Here is a 24,127-nt window from a genome sequence, read left to right as displayed (position 1 = left end):
CAGAGAGCAAACTGAACTTGAGTCGAAATACCCTCCCACTGCCGCCGGCGCAGCCCCTCCTGTAACCGGATTTGTCCCCGAGTTTTACAAAAAACAGATCCCTGCGATGTAATTTGACGCTTGCACCGTCTATCTTAGGAGTGGGTCGCAACCGTACACGTGGTTTCCATGCTGTTGGAAATGTAGATAGTGAAATCAGATGGGAGTTTAGCCTTAATCCACATGATAAACGTGTACTGCAAACCACATGCCAAGTCCAATTTTACCGTCCAAACTTTACCATACTGTTATTTTTATTTTGCTATTAATTGACTTTAGAATATTTGTCAGGTCATCACAAAGTTAACTTTGATACAGTGCAACTAATTTGTGCAACTAATTACAACTAGTGTGTACTAATTTGTACACACTACAATTAGAGTAAATGTAAGATGAGGATATAACGCAATAAATGACAGTGTTGTTATTTGAAGGTGTTTGCCCTCCATGAAAACTGATAAAATGAGTGAATCTGAAAGGCTGTAGGTAATTCTTCATAACACAGTCATTCTTTATTACATCTGATGACTGTGTTATTATGATATGCTCATGTTCTGGGGGGAAAAAAAATCAGTGCTTCTCAGTCATAGTCTGGGAGGACTCACAGTTTAATGGTTTCCTCGCTCCCTTTCACCTGATTCAACACACCAGCTAATTACCAAAGCCTACCTTGACCTCAGCCGGATGTGGGAGAGCAGAGGCAGCACAAAAATGTGTCTGGGCTGACAAGGCGGTTGCCAAAAAAACCCAAACCCCCCCCAAAAAAGAGAGAGAAGTCTAAAATATTAAGGCATTTTGTCATAGAACAATCAATGACCCATCACCAGGTCAGTTTTGGCCTTGACCACATGATCTCTTAGCTGGGGTGCATGAACCCTCACCGTGTTCACCTTGAGCACCACAATCCGTGGCCTGTACGTGAGCATGAAGATAAGAGTAACCGGGGAAGGCTAAAGTTTAAAAGGCTAAAGTTAAAGGAGCATTGTGTCATTCTTCCAATTATTCTTATTGTTATGAAACAGCCATTATACTGGCATCTAGTAGCCTGGATATTTCACAGATTTCGTACTAACTCTATTTTAAACATGACTGCCTCCATGTTGGGGACAAGCTCTATGGAGCATAAACAGATTAATTTGAGGACTACAAAATATTTTGATTCTTCATCACATATAAGCTACACCTTATAGAAACAAGTTAAAAAATAATAAATAATAACTTTCATTATTATTATTTGCTACATTTTGGTGATAAAAATGACTTATTGCTCCTTTAAGTCTTGTGGTTACGAACAGCAGTTACTTACTAAGACTTCTTTTGTATGACTCCTACACACTATGGCATTAGAAATTAATTTGAGAATGACAGCATCATCCATATTTTCGATCAGAAGACTTACTTGGTGGGTCCAACACAAACAAGTTATGTCATTTTCACAGTTGTGTAGAACTTGAATGGGAAAACTACTTGTTCAGACAAGAAACGTCCAAAGAGCAAAGCCCTTGTCAGTGAATTGAGTTTTTTAGAGTGGGGATTAGTTCTGTCAAGCACTTTGATTTCTCATTTCTTCATTTGGCACAGCTGCCCAGAAGTTTTGTTGTTGTTGTTGTTGTTTTGTTTGGTTTGGTTTTTTGTTTTTTTCCGGCGGCCAGTAAAGCAGCTAGTATGACTCTGCTGACCACTGGAACAGCTTAAAGGAACAGCCTAGCAGAAATGTGCAGTCTGAGACTACTGGTGCTGAAGTTGATAGATGAAGTATATAACGCAGTAAATCAGAGGCGTGAGTTACACACTCAAATAAGGTTCGTAAAACCAAAACATCCCACCACATCCTTGGGCTCAACCATTCAATCTTAAGAAGCGTCTCAAAACAAGCTTGCGCTTATCGGGAGAAAAAAGGGTTCGCGTACGCTCCAAGACACTGCTAATGACAAACGCCAAAGACTTCGGCTTTACAGCTTGCTGCCATGTAGCAGCAAGCTCTGTGTGGTGGGTGAAATCAGCCTCGATCCAACTCATGTGGCCGCTATGTAGAAGACGCTGTTTGGGCCGTCTGGGTCCTGGACGATGGCTAGCCAGTACCCAGCCCACGGACTCCCCCAGTATTCGATCAGGTCCCAGGGAAAGCCATGCTTCATGTAGGTTCTCCACCAGCTGTTCTGTGGGAAGAAGCCTAGAGCAAACTCTTGGAAACAGGCATCGACACAAACATTATTGAGGCATGAACTCAGAGACACTAACCGAGAAGAGCAGTCTTTCTAACCTTAATTTGTTACTGTGGTGAGCTGCTCCCCCTAGAGGCTGATAGATGCAGTTCATTGCATGATTACACTGATTAGCAAAACCTTTTTTCCTGTGTCTATGTTGGCAGACTACTACTGGAGACTGAAGAGGGGTGTTGCTGAGGCCATATATATGCAAGGATCATAGATCTGTACAAGTTTGCATATTTTGCATGTAATCAGAGCCTTATTTGTGAATAAGTAATATACTGTATACTTATAGCAAAATCTGATTGCTCTATCACTTAAAAAACATACCTGATAGAAAAATTCTAAAAACAGATATGAATTCAGCATGAAAAGTATTACAAAGGTCCCCCAATTTTAGTTTGTGAGATTAAAAAAAAGTCAAGTCAAAGATTTGTTGTCCAGGGTTATTAATCACAACCACTTAATTTAATCTTAATCATGACTTGGTTTCCTCTTTGCATGACATTTATTTCTCTTAACCTTACATAAGCGTACATAAAACCTTGCATGATCAGTATTTTAACTTTAATCACTGAAAATGGCCAAGATATGTCATCTTTCATATAATCATATAATAGGTTTTTTTTTTATTAAAACAAAATACTTTACAGTCAAAATTACATTACCTTCAATGACATCTTTTTTTTCTGAACAGGTAAGCAAATGTCAGAGAACATTTGTAGTGCTTAAAAGATGTAATACATTTAAACATCACAAGCAAAAGCCAAAAAGTGTAGTGGTTAGATAAAATAACTATAAAATTACTGTTTTTATTCGTTTCTGCTTTCTGACACAGTCTCTCATGTCTCAACATGAATTAAAACGTGTCCAAAATACAGAGCTGCAATAGGAGATCATAACTTCTAGAGAACCTAGGAACGGATGGCCTCCATGTCAACGTAATGCATTTTGCAGAAGTATACCAGGCAGTACAAGAGCAGGACCTCAGAGGGGCAGGGACCGTGCTGAAGTGTTTTCTATATAGTGATCTGGCAAAGAAAAAACCCTGCAACACGATTTCATCTGGCTGGGGAGCACAGAGTGCCTCCTTCTCGTGAAGCGCACTAACGGGAAACACACGGGAACCGAAGGCTGCCGGCGAAAGAAGAGGCCCCAGTGGATGACGAGGAGCAGCGACTGTGGCCAGATCCCTCTGAGAAACAATGAGGAACCCATTAGGTACGATGGAGAAGAGAAGTAACATTTCTTTTGTTCTGAAGATCTTTTTTCCTTTTTTTTTTTTTTTTTTTTTTTTTTTTGCAAAGGGGTGGGGTGGCGTGGGGCTTCTCTGTTCTTGCCTGTTTTGCAGGCCAGAGAGGGGGCGTGGCCATACTGAAGGAGCCAATGAAACCAGTCTATGCTGGCACTGAGTGAAAGACTACAAGTACTTGTTTGCATTTTGCAAGTACACTCTCAAGAGACACGAGAGCGTTTCATTCAGATCTCTGGCTTGTTCTCAATGGTAATTAATCAAATGTGGGTCTGAGTGCCTGAAGCATGGTTTTCCCAGCTGGGGGGTGGGGGGTGGGGAGGTGGAGTAAAACAAACAAAATAAAACAAACAAATAAATAAACAACTTCATAAGTTCCTTCAGTCACAATGGGAATCGGGGAAACTGCCCATTCACTAGTGATGGTTCTCCCCGCCTCTCCCTCCACAGCCATTGGTAACTTTTAGGTAGCCATCATCATCATCATCCTCAAACATGCTGTTGTCTTCATCATCTTCCTCTTCTTCGTTGTCACTTCTCTCATCTTTGGTTAACTATGAAGTCATAGAAAGAAAAAAAAGAGCATGAACTTAAAAGAGCAAAATAATATTTATACTGAAACATATTAGTGAGAAAGGTTCCCACTATTCAGTTTTCATGGGCTTCTGAAAATGATGACTATAAAATTGATGAAATGGAAATGTTCGTATGAATAAATGAATCTTCAGTAATACAACCATAACTTGGGGAACTGGATGTACCAAGCTAGATAAGACAGACTGCCAACCTGTCTCATCTGAGCACAACTGAGAACTTTAAGGAAATTTCAGTGTATTGAAATCCCGGAAGAATGACAAGCAGGTTCACGGTTATAAATCCCGCATGAATAGTAAAACACTGACTACGGACCTGACCTGGCCACCACTTAGCAAACCGACATGAGAAACCAACCTCAACAGCACTAAACCTGAACCCCATGATTCAAAGCACTCTCTGGAGAATCAACTTAACGAGTCACTTTTATAAACTAGATGCAGAGGAGGACAATCAGTTTCCCCAACAGCACAATTGAGCACAGTTTGATGTACATTAAATCACACCTAATTAGCTGGCTGAGAGCAACAGGCGCGCAGGTCATTTGCAAGGTGAGGTAATTCATTCCGGCATTTTCTGGCCACTCTATTCAACAGGAGACTGAGCAGCTTGCCAATTCAACCACACACATATTATGACTTAGCCGTGTCAGTGCTATCGGCAGGAGAGAAAACAAAGAGCCTGTGAACCAAGCTGGCGGTGATTAAACAGGTTATTTTCATGGCAAAGGGAGCCAAAAACGAGACAGTATGGACAGTGTTTGGACAAGCTGGTGCTTTGCCTTCAAAGATTGCTAACTGGCATCAACTGCATCAATAAAACATAGTACAAGCATGTGGGACTTATAAACTATTTGAAAGCTACAAGGAGCATTTATTACACACAATACAAAAAAGTATGCATGGCCCAAAGTCCAATAAAAAGAGACAGTTTGGATATTCTTAAAAAATCTGTGTTTGTACACACTTAAAATTTTTCTTTGTCAGTCACATATGGACAAATTATACAATTTATTCTGGCCCATTATCTGATTACCAAAGCAAAGATCTTCAACCTTCTTTAGATACATGCTGTTTTTCATAAACTGGTGGAATTCATTACGTACACTCAATTAACACAATTCACTTAAAAATCTAGAGATATCCAATAGTCACCATAACTTTCATTTTCACCATAACACTACTGCATTTCACATAAACACCAAAATAGAATGCCAGCCCCACTATACCCTACGCTCATGTGTCCCCCCGTTCCGTTCCGTCCCGCCAAACATTTTCCTGTATATATCAGGCACTAAATCACAAAACGGAAAGAATGCATACAGTTCACACAAATCATATCTCATGGTAGACGGAGGAAATCTGATATTACTTCATTGTCTGGTGGTAAACCTCAAGGAAGTACTAGGGATTACATTTCTCACTTGATGCGGTTGAAAAAATGGGGGAAAAAAGGGAATAACCTGGCATTTCTATGCTAACCTGCCATTTCTATGCTAACCTGCCATTTCTATGCTAATCTGCCATTTCTGTGCTACAACCACTGGATACAACCTTATTTCAGCCTTGTTAGTTTGACATTTAGTGGATTAATTGAAAACTGTATGAGGTTTTGAAAGGTGAGAGCAAAATTCACATTTTCAAAGTATTTCTAAAATATCGTCAGGGTCACGTATACTGATAAGATTGCGACCTGGACAAAGGTCAGGTCTGTGAGGAGGTGACAAGGCGTCAAATCTTCATCATCAGTTGAAAAAAAAAAAGTAAAGCTAGCTTTAGAAAGGGTAGTATCATTTGTTATACCAAAAGTTTCAAAAGCTTACAAAATTTAATAAACGATGCAAAAACAACCACCTCAACATGAGAATCTTCATTTGATGATGGTTGTGCACTAAAGTCATTATCAGTCAAAATGTTAGGTCTGTAGTGCAAGAGACTGCTGCAGACTCTTATCCTGACAGCAGTCTTTTCTGTCAAGTTGTGTGTGTCTCCAGCAGAGCTTGTTGAATAGAGTAGTTTGTGTGTGCAGCTGCATCTGTTTATTTGACAAGTTGTAACAGAAGTAGTCTACATCAACAGATCTCTGTGCGCTGCGACCCACGGTTGGCTTGATTAGCAACGGCTGCTAGCAACATCCCGCCACCTGCGCCGATGAAACTTTCAGATGCTGTGAGTGCAAAATCGAAAGTATTTGGCGCCGAGTTAGAGGACTAGACTTTAGCTACCAAACTGGAGAAATCCAGGGCTGAGGAGTGTAACGGGCGCTGGGTGACATCCCATTTACAAGCACAACCTGACAATAATGGCGGAGCAACACGAGGATACAAATGCCATGCTCGACGCCATCGAGGAGTACCGGCAAAGAATGTAATCTGTGAGCGATACATCTTGGGTTGTTGCGAGCAAGAGAAAGGTGACACAATTGACAGTTTCATCTCACGCTTGCATGATGAAAACACAAGAAGGCGGCTGCTAAGAGAGCGTCAGCAGACCCCAAATAGCACTGCTGAGACGTGCAGACTGGCGGAACTGACCGATAAGCAGACTGATAAGGTTTCTAGATGGACCGTCCGTAGACTGTACTAATTCAGTGCGCCAGCAACCAGTCAGTCCATCCGCAGCCACAGATATCCCGAGTGTTCTGTGCCATTACTGTGGCACCAACCATAACTAGGAAGGAACGCTGTCCAGCATTCGGCAAATGATGTAAGGCACGTGGCACTGACAACAATTTTGCAAGGATCTGTCTGAAAAGTGAACAGGAGGCATTTAAAGGGCAAACTGCATGCACCTGAGGACACTTAGCTGGAATTACATGACACTTCGAGTAAGGAGCTGTATACCACAGAGCAAATTGGCTTCAAGTGGGCAAAGGCCAAAAAGTTGTATGTCAAGTTGCTAATCCAATGGCAGCTCGACACTAACGCTACATGCGATGTGGTGAGCTTCAAAATTAAATGAGATTAGCACCCAAAGATACATTACTCCCAAACAACTCTAATTGAAGCTGTATTCTGGTCAGCTCATGCCCTTACTCTGAATGTTTTCAATGGCGCGTGTTATACATGGCAAATAACACAACTTGGAGTTCGAAATAGTTGAGACCAACTGCCACTCCTCTTGGGGTCAACATGTGGGTGCTTATGTCTCGTTCACTTCACAGTCCCCGCCAGTTTAAATGCTTTGTCTCTCACCGCCACAGATTCCAGCAGTGCTCCATGACCCCTGACTAAGGAGATGCTCCAGACAAGTTACCCTGACATTTTCCATGGCCCAATTGAGTTGGTCCCTGGAGATGTGCACTTTGATTTAGATGAGCCTGAAAACATATACAGTGTGCACCTACAAATGTCCCGGTGGCCATGATAGCTGCTGTCAAAGCACAACTTGGCCGGTACCAGGCAGACAGCCACATAGCTCCAGTGACAGAGCCCACTGACTAGATCAGCAACATGGTTATTGTTAAGAAACCAGACAAGCTGCGTCTTTGTATTGACCCAAAGCATCTCAGTAAGGCCCTCCGGCATTTACCCTTCATATCTACCCATCATACCCACTACATCATACCCACCCTGGAAGATGTTCTATACAAACTCCCTAAGGCTAAAGTGTTCATGCTGGTGGATCAAAGGGATGCATTCCTCCATTGCAGACTTGATGGGGGAATTGGCCACATGACCATCTTCTGGGCACCTAGAGGGAGAATGCAATGGCTTCCCATCTGGGGTCTCTGTTGCCCTGAAGATATACCAGAGGAAACAGTACATGCTATTGGTGGGGCTTGGTGGCATTGGAACCCATAGCGGATGACATTCTAGTCATTGGGTGAGTATGTCAAGACCAGCTGCTCACCCTTATGGACCACTGCAGGGAAGTCAAACTCAGCCTCAGTGTAAAAAAGCTTCAATTTAAGGTACCTGCAGTCCGCTTTCATGGTCACGCTCTGTTGCTGGGAGGCTTAAGGGCAGAGAAAGTGATGGACATGCGCATGTCTTCAGACACTAAAGCAGTGCAGGGGGTTTTTGGGATTCGTCAAATATCTTTCCTGTCTGGATTCCTAGAGCTGTGCAAGTTATTGAGGAGGTTGATGGATAAAGACATGGCACTGGCCTCCCAAAACATGACCGAGCATTAAGAGGAAATTAAGCACCCTGTCACACCAGTTCTGGAATACTATGACGTGTCCAAGCCTGTGACAATACAGAGTGACACTAGCCAGCATGGCCTTGGGTGCTGCCTCCTGCAGGAAGGCCGGCTAGTTGTATGTGCATCAAGGGCCCTCTCTACATCAGAACAGAACGAGTCACAACTTGAAAATGAGAGCCTTAGCATTGTGTTTGCATGCCAACAATTTGGCCTTGCGAAGGGTACTGCGTAAACAGGCCACGTTTGACAGCCATTTACGTGCACCAAAGTGCCTCCGTAGCATGCTCTTGGCCCTACAGAATCCTACAGCATTGTACAGCATGGCCATACAGCATCCTCAAGACGCTACCTTTGGGTGGTATACGAGCATATATCCAAGTATTTAAGCGATACGCTGAGAAGGGCCACAGCTGGACACATCACCGCAAGCATACTGTGGTGTGCTGTGGAGAAGGAGCAGCACCGTCTAGAGTGCATTCTCCGGTCACAGTATCTCAATGTGACTGATCAGCGACTTCATAGAGTCAGAGCCCACAAAGACCAAGACACACTGTCGCAACAACCGAAAACTTGTTCAGAATAGCTGGCTGGCCTGCATGCAAAGATGACACAAGTTTGGACATAAGGGAGTTCTGGTCATGCAAAGATGAGCTTAGCGTACAGAATGGCACACTGTTCAGGGGCCAGATGGTCTTCATTCCCAAGTGTCTCCATTCAGAAACGTTAACCCCCCCACACGCACACACACACACACACACACACACACACACACAGGGACTGTCGCCTGCTATAGACAGGCCCGAGAGAAACTCTGCTGGACAGGCATGCAAAATAGGATCAAAGATTACGTCAGCAACTGCAGCACTTGTAATGAGTTTGCAATTATGCAGCAGAGATCATGCTTCTCTTCAGCTCTCCCCACTAGGCCCTGGCAGATTGTAAGTGCAGACTTATTTCAGTATGGGGGCAAAACTTTCCTCTTCACAGTTGTCCATTACTATCTCTTCCGGGAGATTGACCTCTGAACTCTGACACCCCCACCTGCACTGGCTAGATCACGTGTGTCCAGCAGAGCTTGTTACAGTATACAGTAGTTCTGTATTCAAACTTAGCACTTCACGCACGTTATTAAAATAAACAGTAAACATGAATCTAACCAGCATATTCCAAGTGTATACACATTGAGTGCATGCGCACTATTTCTGGGGTAGTCTGTCATCTGCCATCCTTTCCTGGTGAAATCAAACTGTCACCACTTTCTTCATGCCAGACTCCCTTACACCACACCAGCCAAACCGGTATACACAGGCAGCCTGCGTGTAGAGGAGGAGCGAGTGATGAGGCACGGCTCACAGCACGTGCTTGAAAGGAAACAAAGTGGAGCAAGAAAGCTGCCTCTCCCTTTTCTACGCCCTGCCTCACCTCACCACTTGCTGGCCTCCTGCCAGTGCTGGGTCGCAGGGTCAGTTAGCATAAATCTCGCATCCATCCTGTGATTGGTCAGTTTAGTTGACGCACACTGCATTGATGCATATGCACACAGGGCGGTTCTAATCTTATTGTCTGCAGAGTTCTTGCATCAACAAATGGCAGACATTAACAATGAAGGATGGAGAGTGTTTTTTTGGACCAGTATGTTGATAAAGTGGATGTCTAAGTGAAAAAATAACCCATCTATGTCAGGTGATGTCATGCTGATAAAAAAAGATACCAAACATTGGCACAGCAAATATTAAGGTGTTATATAAAGGCAAAATCAAAAGTGTTCAAAAAGGCCAAAATAGCCTAAGACTCCTTAAGGGTTAAAGTTGCTACACAGAGATGTCAAAGGGATTTGTCTTTATGGCAATAGAGGGACTTACACATAGCCTATGTGGAGTATAGATGGAATACAGACTTCAAGAAACACTGTGAGGGAGTTAACAGCAGCATTGCTTATATTATAGATAACACACAGCCATTTAACTTCAAAGCAGAAGTATATCATCAGGACCGAACAGAGAAACAAGGTATTAATTGTTCTGCTTATGATATGAAAGTGTGACCTTTCAAACTGAAAGGCCAGTGAAGTGCACAGCCTGCAAATTGCTACAGATTCTATGTAGTGAGCTAGCTTAATGATTTAGAGGGCAGTTTATGACATATCCAATCACTACTTACGCTGCCAAAGAGTAACTTCTTCAACATGCTGACAATCAGGTAGGCCCAAAATATGTGCAACATCAAGAGGATGCCAAGCATAGCATTAAAAAAGTAATAGCCAAAGAATACAGGATAGTGATCTGGTGGGTAGACCCATGTACAGTGGATGATCCTGGCATGAACACAAAAGAGAGATGTTGTAAACACATTCCTGTGATGTCATATCATATCCTCTGAAATGGAATCTCTGCTAACCATGCACTTTATATATTAGCTGCATTCACACAAACACACACGCTCAAAACTACCTGAAAAGGGACAACTTCAGACGTATCTTACCAAAATGGAAAAATGATGAGTCTGGTGACCATGAACACAACAGCGAACAGAGCAAACAGGCTGTTGCAGGTCTTTTCCCACTTGGCATAGTTTAAGACCTTGGCAGACTGAACAAAACAGAGAGGAGCAAGTTGAGAAAGAGAAACTGTCACACACCCAGGTCAAATGAAATGTCTAAACAAGCTGCATTGGATACCTCTAAAAACACGTCAGAGGAGTCGTGGACAAGCATGACTAGTGTTCCGACACGGATGTAGTTTGCACACCAGGAAAATGCCAGTAGGGTCAGTGTGGCTAGGTGATGAATGATTTGTTCCTTGAAATCCTGCCCACATGAAAAATGCCCACATGAAAGATTCTTCATCATTTGCCTTATCTGTAGCTGTTCACAGTGTTGGTCATACTGAGATACAAACAACATCTGAAAACTGAAACTGAAAACACAAAATTATACGAGGAACGCGTGTGCAAACGCAACATCGTGCTGTATGATACGAACCTTTCTTTTCACATCAAACGTGATGCTTAAAAGGAGTGACCAGTAGAAGCTCATCTCCAGTATGTAGTACCAGTACTGGGACTCCAGTATTGACTACAAGGGAGAAAAACCCAAGAAACAATATCGCTTTCAGCCTGCCAGTACTGCTGTGACCATTATAACACATTGGGACTCTTACAGTGATAGACAAAGAGACATACGCTATCTATTAACATGATGTATATCACCAACTGTATGTAATTTACTGTAGCTTAGTGCATCTGGGTTATTAAAAAGGTTCTGCTGGGGAGAGAATTATACATAACAGCAGCTGGACAACATGAATGACGTCACTGAGCTGTTGATTTGATCTAAACAATTCCAGACGCATTGCTTCATTTTAGGAAAAAACACGATTTTGGACTAAATATGATGCAAGCTGAAGTTTTGTTTCGGACCAAGTAAGAACATATTGTTGAGTTCTAGTTTAATCTTTTCACTTATGTGCTATGTTTTTATTTTTGCACATGTTAAGAAGGAATTGGGTGTGTAATGGGAATGCAGATACATACATAAGTCATAAATGTTTCACAAAACCTGGAAAAATGTTAAAAGTACCTGTTTAGGATAGGCAGTCCAAACTTCTCTTAAATTGTAAAACCAGGGTTTCTAAAAGGCAGAAGACATAATGAAATGTTATCAAAATTAACCAAAATAAAATAAATAAATAAACTCAAAATAAATAAAATAGTTTTCAAACTACTTAATTTCACTTCTTTATAAATATATATATATATATATATATATATATATATATATATATATATATATATATATATATATATATATATATATATATATATATATATATATATATATATATATATTTCACTTCTAAAAACAGAACTTCACAAACAAAAATGATTGTGGCTTTTATAGAATATGGTGAGATAAGCTGATCTGAAGTGTACGCTGGGATATTGTTCATTTCATTAGATTTGATTTTGAATGCCAGGATCAATTGTTACAAAAGGCACCAATGCCAGAACAATTATTATAAAGAATGATAACTATTCAAAAAACTTGTCATTAAAAATTATGAATTAAATGTATTCCTAAATGTCTCCAAACTATTCCCCATACTGTATATGGAATGGCTCTCTGACCCATACATCATTGTTTAATTTATAAAAGTTTGAGCCCTCTTCACAATTCACAATTATCTAGAAAGGCTTGCTGCAAGTTTATAAAATCAATTCAGCAAAATAAGACATTTTAAATTTCATCACAAGAAACTAATTCTCAGTTTGCCCTGAAATGTCATTTGCAACAAAAAATGTGTTCTTATAATGATCAAATTTGTGTTTATAGTGGAAAAAGAAATAGACCGTAAATTACCATACTAATTACAACGTTTTGCATTCATTTAATATGTACTTTCAAATCTTTCAAGTATATGATTCAGTGAAAGCCAATGGGTGTTCTCGTGAAAAAGCTAAGAGTGCCATATTATCATTCTGGACTGGTGCCAGTGGGCCCTGCCCTGTTGCTATCCTGGCTATAAATATACATTTATGTTGATCCACATACAATTATGTTGATCTATGTAGAAGTTGATCTATAAGATAAATGCTTCACACTATTCGAATTCAGTCACCTTATCAACATGTGTCGCAATAAAGAAAAGTGGTCCCTTTACTTTTAATTTTTCTTTCCAGGGAACAGAAATGTGCACATACACTTTTTTTTCCTCTTCCTGGTCTCTTTCATTCTTTCCCATTACACTTGCTATTGTGCCACTTATGGAAGACAACAGCAGAGAATCAAAAAATTCTGACTAAAAGCAGGTGATGAAAACTGTGAAGAGCGACATTAGGAGTACAGATGACAAATGTTGGTCCTTTCTGCACATTTAGTGACATAATACTGCAACCAGTATGTTCAATACATTCACTACTCTGTGTACTTTCAGTGAGGTTGTGACGTCTTCCTTTAAACTCACTAACTGCAAGTTACAAAAATGCATCAATCAGAAATGTCTGTACTGCTCTTCGGCCTAGTTTTGTAATTTCATTTGCTTGAGTTCATCTCAATACTCCAGACTAGGAGTGTCTTTTAGGAGTGAATGTTAAAGTGTTGCAAGGGAATTATATTTTCATAGTGATCATCTGCCCATGTACACAATAGCTGTTTTTGGATGCCAAGACATATAAGGTGAGTCATTGTTCAACTGACATTCTCAGCATTGTACTTGAAGCCATAACAGCGTGTCCATTTGCATATCCACAGGCAGAACTCACCTCTCCTATCCCCACCCCTGCATGGCTTAAAATGTGAGTCGTTCTGCTACCGTTTAAATCCAAAACAAATCTCCATTGTCTTTTATTCCATCTCACCCCTATTATTGTACTTACTATATAAATCCCCTAATACAACTCAGACTCACCTACAACCAAGGTCGTGACCTAACAAGGTTACCTCTTACACCTTTATTGTCTCATACAAGTGGTAAAGGAGAAATACTTACATCATACAGGGCTACAATGCCACCAATGAAGGCCCCTACATAGAATACAAATCTCCAGCTTGAGGAAACAAAGCAATGGCAGTTAAAGCAAATGGCAAAACCTTTGGCCATGGAAGGATTTCTGGTACATTAGTCGAAGCCGGCGTCATAGCTATTTTTGCCAAAATGAAAACAGCCTATCTGCCAATTTGATCATGGTGATATTCTTTTACTGTGTACAACAGAACACATGTATGTTAATGTTGTGTACATGATAAACTGATAAACTGCATCCAACCAAATACAACCTGAAAAATTCCCTTCATTAGTTGAGGATTTTTTTTTTTTTTATGTATGTACACCAGTTGCTTTTCCTCATCACTGTCAACCAAAATTAATTAATGTACTGTGTACTCAGGACTAGAAGATACACAACTACTATACAAATATTGGAAATCTAGTGAACTGTTTCAGTATGGTTTATGTTTAAGTATACTCAACCAGTTTGATCAATGTCACAGTTACCTGGCTTCCCTGAACTTTTTAAGGACCCCAGGGCGCTCCTGGTTGCGTCTCCTCCTGAACCAGCGTTCCATATGTCGGCTGGACCAGCCACATTTCTTGGACAGGCCCGTGATATCCACCTGGGGTCCCACACAGAGGGAAGTACAGAGAGTGGGAATAAGGAGTGGGATTCCACTAGTTGCATGGATTGCTTTAATGAGATGGCAGGGAAGATAGCCAAGTTAACTCCTAATAGGAATAAAGACATGTAAATTGACCCCAGAGTTGACTGAAGCAAACTTTATGAAAACCAATTACTCTCTGGTGCTAGTGAGTGGCAAGAAATATATTAAAGAAAAATAATTTTAACCAGTGACAGTGAGGTAAGTAGAAGCTCATTATGATCTGCAGAAGGATGAAAGGGGATTTCTGAAAGTGTGATAATTGTTATTCACTGATATAGTACATATTTGTTAATCTAATATCAGGCACCAGACAGCAGAGACACATCTGACTGGCCCCTGAATTCTGTCCTAGTCAAGGTCATTGTTGAATAATCTGGGTTGTTTGTGTATGGCTGTTATATTCTTTTTATACTTTTGTGAGAAACACAGTAGATATGCAAGTGTAAAGGCTGTTGATGTGGACTAGTGCTACATAAGGTGAATTTACAGGAAGCTTTTAACTTTTGCTTACAACAGTGAGAAACAGCTCCTGATGGGTTTGTAGGTCTTTTTACATACTCACTGAATTACTGCTCAGCTTCTGCTTAACACATTGTGCAGGGCAAAATGTAGGCAAGGGGTTCTATGTGTACACCTACAAGGTGTGTCTAATAAACAAATGTTTCTAATAAAGTGAGTGGTGAGTGTAGTGAGTGTTGAGTCAAATTCTGCGCAATACCTTTCCTGGGGTTTTAGACCGTGATGCATAGTAATGCTCCAGGATGGCATTGTATTCCACGTTCTGCTTGGTCTTCTCTCTCAGACCTAGGAAGGCTGCCAACGGTGTGGCCACAAACCTGAGAAACGAAACAATTTACAACGTGACACCACCCATTGAAGGATCTGGTGCATAGACTGGAGGATCACACACTAGCATGGATATCCATTTAATTGTTTTTATTTGAATGAGTTCCCAGCTTCATTTAGTGTTGTGAATTGAGTGTTGTAATTGCATGGTTTCCTTAGATTATAGAACCTTAGATTATAGATTTGGCAAAACCGTATCTAAGTTTGCCATGATAAACCCATCCAGTTTCTGAGAACCTACCTTTCAAATATGTATCTAATGATGAGGAAGCCCATTGAGTAGGGCAAGGTGATATACAAGTCTGACACCTTGCCATAGACACGCCCATCCTTGTCCTCTAGATCTGTCCACGTGAGGTTGAAGGGCAGCCAAAGGCGGTCCCACCAGAACCATTCACTAATGGTCTCAATCATCCCGCACACTCTGTCAAATGAGAAAATAAAGCACACATCAGAGGGGTCCCTATTAAGGATTATTATTATTGAATAATAATAATTTATTAAAAAGGAAGTGTTCCTTAAATGTTCCTGAGATTGTTCTTGAGATTGTGAAAAGTACTTCTCTGAAAAAAGAAACTAATCCGTGAAACTCATAGAGGGCTCAAAGAAAGAAACACAAAGCTATTCACAATAAAAGAAAAAAAAAACATTGCATAGGTATTCATAATGCAAGCAAACAAAGCCTATAAAGAGTTTGGATTTACAGTCCTAGACTAGCAGAGCTTCGTGTTATTTCCAGTGTAAATATTTGGACAGTGGTCCTTCCCTGCACCCATTTTCATTAATAGCAAACATGCCAAAGAGTCAGTGAATGCAGTCCCTGGATCCTAGCAACCACCACAGGACAGCATACTACCAAATCACTGCGTAAAGGTTCTCTTTACAGCAGTTCATGTTAAAGGAGTTTGAGATTTCCAGGGCACTGTGCATCAAGCTCCACAAGCTTTCAAAATACTGACAAAGTCACCGGGCTTTTCGAATCTGCTGACGGCAAAACATATCTGCTGTAACAGAAAACAAACTTAATAGGGGCTGTGATGACCTTAGGTAAAACCATTTGCCCAGACCTGCACGTTCACACGAATACGGATGCAGATACGCGCAGACACACAACAGGAATGCTTAGGAACACCCAGCTCTCATGCACATGAATGTCTTTTGGGTAATTAAAATTCAGTGGACATGCAATTTTCCTTTTAGATGTTGGCAAGTACAAAGCATTATCCAAAACAATGATTACGGGTGGATGCTAAATAGGAATTGTCCCATTCAACTGGTAGGACTAGTTATCATAATAACCATTAAAAAATCATCAAGGTTAAAGCTTTGTGTTTCAATGTTCGCGGTGAACCAAAGACATTTCTTTATTAGCTCTCCTTTATAGCATTACCTATCTTAACCAGACAGATGAACCAAATCAACAATGAACAGTAAGGTACTGTTCAAAAAACATGCACATTTGTGACTTTTCCGGAATATGTTCAGTAGTACATCCCTGAACAGTCCGCCAACTGCAAAGTGCAAAGGCCGTGAGTTGTGTAAACAATGTTGGCTCCACGTGTGCACACACGCTTCTTCCTCCAACACAGCTTCTAAGTAGGCTGACTCTTCTTTTGATAAGCAGCCTTCATATACACGGTTAGGGGTAACCAGGGTAACCAGGGTAGCTCTGTTCAAGTTAACCATTTCTAATCGCATCAGTGTGCTGCAAATAGGTCACCACTTTGTGTATTTCACATGTGCGTGGATGCCAGGCAGTGAAATCAGAATGGATCTGTAAAACAATTAACCTGTAATCTCTTAGGAACCATTCTGTGACAACTATCTTCAGTTAGGATTTAATGTATTATATTGATTAAGGAGAGGATATCCTTAAAAAAAGCTCACAGTGACCCATGTGATTTAAATGTCCAGTACTTTAATTTTATGATGGAAAATGTATCCTAAGAGAATGAAGCCAATAGATAATGTTGTAATTAAAGTTTGATAAAGTCTAACAGAGAGAGACTTTTACTGGAATCACTGTTAAAGAATGTTTTAACACTAATAATACTGACAGATCACTAAAGAGCAGAAACATACACCGAAATATCAAGTGGCCAATATTGTGGAGCACACAGAAAGTAAGAGTAATTTTAAAATCAGAGCAGTTTCATGGAACTTGCACTGCCAAATAAACTGGAATGTCCTAACAGCATGTGCCACTTCTACTTCAAACACAACTGACAGCAAATCTCTGCCGGTTAGCTGTAAAGGTCCTTTCCTGTCCCAAATCTCTCTCTCACTCTCTCTCGCGCTCTCTCGCTCTCTCCCTTTGTCACTTGTTCAGACCTTTGCTGACATGCAAGTGGATACGTAAGAGGGCGGAAAGGGGAGAGTAAATGCAGATTTAACAGCAACAGGTCACGACAGAAGCCCAGAGCTGCCCTCACCCAAGCTAAGGCTGGGGAGCAGACCTACCTCTCTCCTCTCGGCTCCCCGCTTCAGTATGTGGGCAGAAGAGCGAGCTGCACACCCCTGCTGTCTCTGTGTCCTGCTGGCCCGCTGGCAAACCGTGGTGCATGACAGCAACGCTTAGCTCCGGTCGCACAGGATTACTCTTTGTTTGGAATTTCTTACAGGCACACCCAGCTTACTTACAATTGACTCTCTTTTTTGTCTCCTCCTCCTCCTCCCTCCCAACCTTCCTCAGGTAACAAAGGATTTGTTGGCTGACTGACGCACACTCACTGGCCGGGAAAAAAACAGTATGCCCCAAGGACTCTCCAGATTCGCACAGTGATAGTTCTGAGCTGAGCTATGCGGACACAGTTACTTGCCTCTGGATAAAAAAAGTAAACACAGAGATAAGACAGATGAAACACAGGTATTGGTTTATAATGATTTTATATGCCTTAGATTATTATATTGTATCATGATCCACCCACATGGTGCTGTACAATTTATATCTTTTACTGTACATCCATATTGAACTGTATTTTTTGTGCATATAATATCTTAAACATTGTCATATTCTTTTATTATTTATGATTATTATATATCGCATAGCTTTGTCATTGTACACTTGAATAAGAATAAAAAATGAGAATGGGGAGGGGTTTAATAAAACATTGACTTGTTCTGGTTGAGTGATGGTTTCATGATCAGGGAAAATAATGTTGCTTAATGCTTCTGGATTTGGATAAATGAAAGTAAAAACGTCTTTGTAGTTGTGAGTTTATCAGGAGGGTGTACATTTCAGAGTGTGTTTTCCTAAAAGGAGGAGCCAGGCTGAGAATGGATTGCATCACACCAGATTACTTAAGAAGCAAGAGCCTTCAATAACCTGTTGGTATAATCTTTTAATTGCACCATTTATTTTTAATTGCATTTATACTGATATGTCCCCAGTTTTGGTGTTGCCTTAAATTGTTGATTCTCCTTATTGTTTGAATGTGAATGCTGACTGATCTGAGTTCCTGCTAGTGTCATGTAAATGTTGGATTAAAAGCAATCTTATTTCAATTTATGGAAGTCTTCCCTAATGAAAAATAGAATTTTCATGAAGATTTAACCCAGCACATGGGACACACTACTGTTTTTGTAGTTGTCATTATTGGCCACCATCCCAGCATCCCTGTCTCCATGGTTTCCCTGTCTTGTCTTTCTATGGCTTTACTTCCCTGTGTTTCGTTCATTGGTTTCATTTTCTCTGCCCCTCATGAGTTGCACCTGTGTCTTGTTTAGTGCTCATTAGCCCATGTATTTAATCCCCGTGTTTGCACGGTTTTGTTGCTGCTCATCGTTAATCCTAGCCTCTGTGTTATAGCCAGCTTTACTTTTGTTTCATTTAGTTAACCATGTATTCATGGACTCTACATATTGGTAAATTGACACTGGACTGTTATATTGATTTTTGCAGTCTCCACAAACAAAACAATAATCTAGGATTGTTGGAATAATATAGCTAAGATGTATATTACATTAAAGTAAACAACCTAAAAGAGATTTAATAAATCATTTTAGTTTTAAGTTTCAGTACTTTATTGCCATACAAGTCAGTGCTTGACTGAGAGGAATTTGGTTCAATTACCACTCAAACAAACATCCACACATCTGAGACACTGTCTCAAAAAAAAACAAAAAAAAACCAAACAGAAGCAGGGCTCTGGATTATGCAAATGAACTGCCACAAACACTATGAAAGGTTAATGATTACACCCACCGCTGAAGTCCAGTGAGTCACAGCACTGATCTTCCTGAAATTCTGTACTACATTAAATTCTGTCATTGCTGTTAAGAAAAGCTAATCATTTTGTCCTCTTCTCCCACCATCAAATTATGATTTACTAATGATGAGGCACAAACTAAAGTCCTCATGTTATCGAGCCATCAACTGTATTGTATTTTTCACAACACATTTTAGATCAGAGCTAAATTCGAACATTAAACTATTCCCTAATAGCACTAAAGTTTACTTGGCTAGTTTTTATCTAGGTGCTTTGATTAATCAGATTTGCCTTATGTTTTGCAACAGAGTTAACATTGTGTTAAGATACCTAATCACTGTGTGTATTTATAATTTGTGGCCAGATTATGAGTTGAGTTTTGTTTTGAGACACTATACAAATATTAAATTGTCCAAAATGGTTGCAGTGGGAGAAACCTTTACAGTTTTACAGTCTTTATATCACTTGGGCTGGCTTACTGTTGGGTCTCACAAATTACCCTTGGCCTCAACAGCCATTAGCAACCTAAGAAGTGAACTAGGATTGTAAGGGAAGAGCCCCCTGGTGTGAAGTCTGCTGATAACTCTCCTTAACTCAGTAAGGCACAACACAACCTTTCTAAGAAGAGAGTCAGTGGAGTCAGTCCTCGCCTTCTCTGCTCTAGCAACTGATCGGGAAAGGCTCTTCACTTGTCTCATGCTGCGGTTTACCACTGGTTTCTCTGGGTTACTCTTTGTCTGGGGATTCAAAACATTCTGTTCTTCCTCCTCTGACTCCTCCGAGCTCTCATAATCAACCAGTCGTGGAAAAGAACTGAATACAGGCTCCTTCCCAGGTTGCTGAGTAGTTGTAAACTGGGGATCGATTTTAAGTCGAGGTGTAACTGTTGTTCCTTGTGGGATCGATGAAGCTCCAGACACTGCAGGTAGTGGCAGGGCTTCCATCACCACCTCACAGCTTCCAAATCTCCTCTCTGAGTATTCAATACGACTGCAAGCATTACAAAATTCTTGCCAGTTTTCTGGTAAATGTTTAAGGTACAGGACACAGTATTCCAAGAAACAGGTTTCAGAAGAAATGAGGAAGTCAAGGAGGACAGTATGGTCAAAGAAGAGACTTTGGAGCAGAAGTATGAAGTGGCAGTGTGGATTACAGCCCCAGTTACAAGCCTCGGGGTCTGAGGAATCTAACCTGTGAAGAAAAAGGAATTCTCAGTAAGTCACTCTAAATCAACTAAATGACAACACCATTGATCCAACTGTCACCAATAGTATTGCTATACTTCACAATAAATTAATAAAATCTAATATCCTACCTTTTCTGATACAGATACAAGGCAGTCAGAGCCTTGGCCGATTCCATCATGTCATCATCCTGTTCATGGAACACCAATGAGATCCAAGAGCAGTTGTGTGTGTCTTTTTGACACTGGAATACCTGCGGTTGCAGGAAGACCAGAAGCTCCATTACATACTTCTGGACATTAAAAGCATGGGAAGCTCCTATAACAGCAAAACAGAAAAGAACTTGTTACTGAAAGTCGAAATGGCGCCATCTCCTGTTTGAAATGAGACTTTGCAAATGCGTTCTAATAAGTACTTGTTCAAAGTCAGACAGTTAAACTTATTTGCATGGCTTGTATTTTGAATCAAAAGTCTATAACCACAAAGTTTTTAAAACTTTAATTAGTGATATGCTTTAACTTGGATCATTATATGGTCCAACTTCTAATATCAGTTAAAAGTACTACCAGGAGACTAACATTCTAATTTATTAGGTGTGAAGACTCTGTGGAAATTGAATGAACTCTTACATTGTATACCCAGTATATTATGTGTATTAAGATTAGATCACAGAAAAAGACAAAATAATGACACTACTGATCTATGCTGTAATACAATCATTATAAACTCAAAAAAAATAACAAGCCACAGCTTGGGGCAAGCCACACAAAACTGAAACAAGGCAAACTAATTACCTGCAGTGACAACATGCTGCATTTTGAGCTCCAAACACTTGATCAAAATGAGGCTCACAGCCCTCAACATCACAGCATCTTTCCCCTCCCCATCAGCAGAACTCTCTCTGTTCCCACCAAAGAAACTCGCCCATGGCTTGACGGACACTCGCCTGAGCCAACCAGAATCTACCGCCTGCAGCACGGCGTCAGCCATTGCGAGAATGTCACTGCTCCAGCCCTCGGCGTCACAGAGGGTGGCGTGGCCTTCCCCTAAGGCCCACTCCTCCCCAGCCCTTTGAGCGAGACATCGCTTCAGTAACAGCAGCGTTCGCTTCTTCACAAAGTACTCCACCTCCGAGTCTACTAGGTGCAGGAGTGCCGAGGCCTGAAGGAACATCAGTCTCTGGATGGAGGAGCAGACACCGTGTCTCATCCTTGCGGCAGCAAGGGCCTCGAGAAGGTCCACAAATGCACATACAGTGATATCCAGGTCACTGGAATAAGCCGCACGCATTGCTGCTTTCGTGTGTTGAGAGGTGGCGCAAGAGAGCAGCTCTGAATACAGGGAATGGAGGGACGGTTCAAAACCAGCAAGAAGTTTCATCAAGAGCTCTGTGGAACAAAAGACAAGTTTTGCATTTACCGTGTAGTAGCTCAGCACAATAGACTCTCAGGAAATTAACCCACAGCAATGGTTACGAAGATGCAACATAAAGACAAAACAATAAACCCACAAGATAATACTTATCACCACAGTTCGTCACAGTTCTGAATGTCCTCATAAGAAAAGGTTTGCAGTACCTTGTTTATTGAGGCAACATCCATTGAGTATTCCCTTGATCACATGTGTTGATGACCACAGGCATGAGTCCAATCTATAGCCAGGGCCTGATTCTTTAAATGTTTCGACCAAAGTGGCTGTCCAAACAGGGTTGCTCTCACGCTGCAGAACCAATAAAAGTTATATGACAAATATGTTTATTAATAATGATGATATCTACTTAGTGTTTATATTAGATTACAAATGCATAGACCATGTAGAGCCATAGTCTATCAATACAGGAGCTCTGCAATCCTTGGTTACCTGATATTTTTTAATATAATTTAACATTGAGATTTTACAGGACTTATGTGTTTTAAAATGACAATATTTTCGCTCTATATATACAGACAGCCCTTTACCATAAGATCCTAGAGACATAAGCAGACAAATAACAGCTAGCCAAGCTCTACTCTTCATAAAACAGTTTCCCTTTCAAAACATTTTTAGCCAAGCTGAAGCCAAGTGGTTAGAGAAATTAAAGCAGAGAGGGGCGTGGCTCATATTGATAGTCATATGTATATTTATGACTATCAATTGATAAGCATAAGAATGCATATGACTATGCTATTTGAAGATTAATAATATATTAATATAATTATATTATTAACATCCAAAAAGCATAGTCACATGCTAAGATATATTAAAATAATATAAATCAGCATGCGTTTAGGAGTAGTGTAATGTTTAAAAAAATCTGTTTGAGTCAGCTTTGTCTGATTCACTTTTTGAAGTTTTGCTCACAAAACTGCAATACTCACACGAATACTGATGTCATAAACGACAAATGATGACATACACTTTGCAGTTAAATGGGACAAGAATCTGTCTGGGTAGTTGAGAAAATGTACCTGCAACAACAAGAAAATGCCAAGACATCAGTGTTGTGCCTTTGTGGTGTCATTAAAAAGCATGTCTCGTAAAAAATAAAAAATAAAAAAATTAAAAATAAATTAAAAATAATAACAATAGTAATAATTTGTTATTATTATTATTATTATTATTATTATTATTATTAATAATAATAATAATAATAATAATAATAATAATATAAACTTCTTCTTTTTTTTGAAAAGCAGAAGAAAACAAAATTGCTCCAAGTTCAACGTTAGGACACGTCCTGTCTCTGAACACATACTCACAAGTTCTGGCATCAGACTGATATCTCCGAAGAGTTTCTTTATGATATCTTCATAGAACACTTTGACATTTTGTGGTAAACTCTTTGATGACTGACTGGCAATTACTTTTTCAATAACAGTAAGGCACAGACAAATTAAATCTCTGACTTCACTTCTCACGCTTTGTGTAGACTGCATTAAAGTATTTAAAGTGCTTACAGCTGATGAAATCCTACTCGAAAATTCCTTACTAGTCATACCAGGAATACCTCCAGACTGCAACACAGTGAACACTGCATGCAAATCTGAATAACCTCCATCCATGTCCGGACAACATATATGCCACGCGTGAGAATTGTGACTGAAAATGAACAAATGTAGAGACAGGTTTCACAATTCCGACATTTAATCACCTCTTACATAAGATTGCGGAAACGTCGTAGCTAAATTCTTGCTCACTGTAGATGACTTCTTATACTCTTCGTTTCTATTGTTCAAAAATGCCGTGTTTACACTACATTTAAATTCTAGTCATACTCTAGGATATTAGCTCATTTTTAACTTCCTAACCAACGGCCAACGCCAAAGAAGACATTGTTCATAAAAGATGCCCAACTAAAGCAGCAGCAAATGAGCGGAATTCTTTAAAATTAAGGCACCGTGTCGAAATGTCCGGTCTAATGGGTTTACTATCTGATTTTGACATTATGTACCAACTTCTCTAGATAGCCATCTAGCTAAGTAGATGTTTATACCTCACACACTTACCGCAGGTGGT

General features: G+C 40.3%; 2 protein-coding genes and 1 long non-coding RNA gene across 6 annotated transcripts; 1 reads left to right on the top strand and 2 right to left on the bottom strand.

The window, feature by feature from the left end:
* Nucleotides 1-2,858: 2,858 nt before the first annotated feature.
* On the bottom strand, nt 2,859-17,838 carry cers3a (ceramide synthase 3a). 2 transcript variants are annotated; one of them, XM_027004529.3, is made up of 11 exons: nt 17,701-17,838; nt 15,482-15,664; nt 15,113-15,230; nt 14,231-14,349; nt 13,727-13,784; nt 11,818-11,868; nt 11,221-11,313; nt 10,918-11,046; nt 10,722-10,828; nt 10,401-10,554; nt 2,859-4,055 (listed from the first exon to the last, which is right to left on the bottom strand). In XM_027004529.3, the coding sequence occupies exons 2-11, from the start codon at nt 15,652-15,654 to the stop codon at nt 3,918-3,920; spliced, it is 1,140 nt and encodes a 379-aa protein (XP_026860330.2). In that variant the 5' UTR covers nt 15,655-15,664; nt 17,701-17,838; the 3' UTR covers nt 2,859-3,917. The 2 variants fall into 2 exon arrangements, with proteins under 2 accessions (XP_026860330.2, XP_081566148.1); XM_081710022.1 differs by lacking the exon at nt 10,401-10,554 and having other exon boundaries at nt 3,920-4,055.
* On the top strand, nt 17,669-18,636 carry LOC145656927 (uncharacterized). The gene is made up of 3 exons (XR_014122554.1): nt 17,669-17,797; nt 17,933-18,106; nt 18,500-18,636. It is a non-coding gene; the product is annotated as an uncharacterized LOC145656927 (long non-coding RNA).
* lins1 (lines homolog 1) lies at nt 18,099-24,108 on the bottom strand. Of its 3 annotated transcripts, XM_081710021.1 has the most exons (7): nt 23,569-24,106; nt 23,371-23,474; nt 22,990-23,079; nt 22,210-22,351; nt 21,427-22,020; nt 20,764-20,950; nt 18,099-20,639 (listed from the first exon to the last, which is right to left on the bottom strand). In XM_081710021.1, the coding sequence occupies exons 2-7, from the start codon at nt 23,380-23,382 to the stop codon at nt 19,937-19,939; spliced, it is 1,728 nt and encodes a 575-aa protein (XP_081566147.1). In that variant the 5' UTR covers nt 23,383-23,474; nt 23,569-24,106; the 3' UTR covers nt 18,099-19,936. The 3 variants fall into 3 exon arrangements, with proteins under 3 accessions (XP_081566147.1, XP_081566145.1, XP_081566144.1); XM_081710019.1 differs by lacking the exon at nt 23,371-23,474 and having other exon boundaries at nt 23,569-24,108; XM_081710018.1 differs by having other exon boundaries at nt 23,371-24,107.
* Between the last annotated feature and the right edge of the window lie 19 nt (nt 24,109-24,127).

This window comes from Electrophorus electricus, chromosome 3, assembly GCF_041902795.1.
Source record: "Electrophorus electricus isolate QZ-2024a chromosome 3, ASM4190279v1, whole genome shotgun sequence".
NCBI classification, from domain to species: Eukaryota; Metazoa; Chordata; class Actinopteri; order Gymnotiformes; family Gymnotidae; genus Electrophorus; species Electrophorus electricus.
Note: the sequence above shows the minus strand (reverse complement) of the source record. Positions and strands in the feature narration are given on the sequence as shown.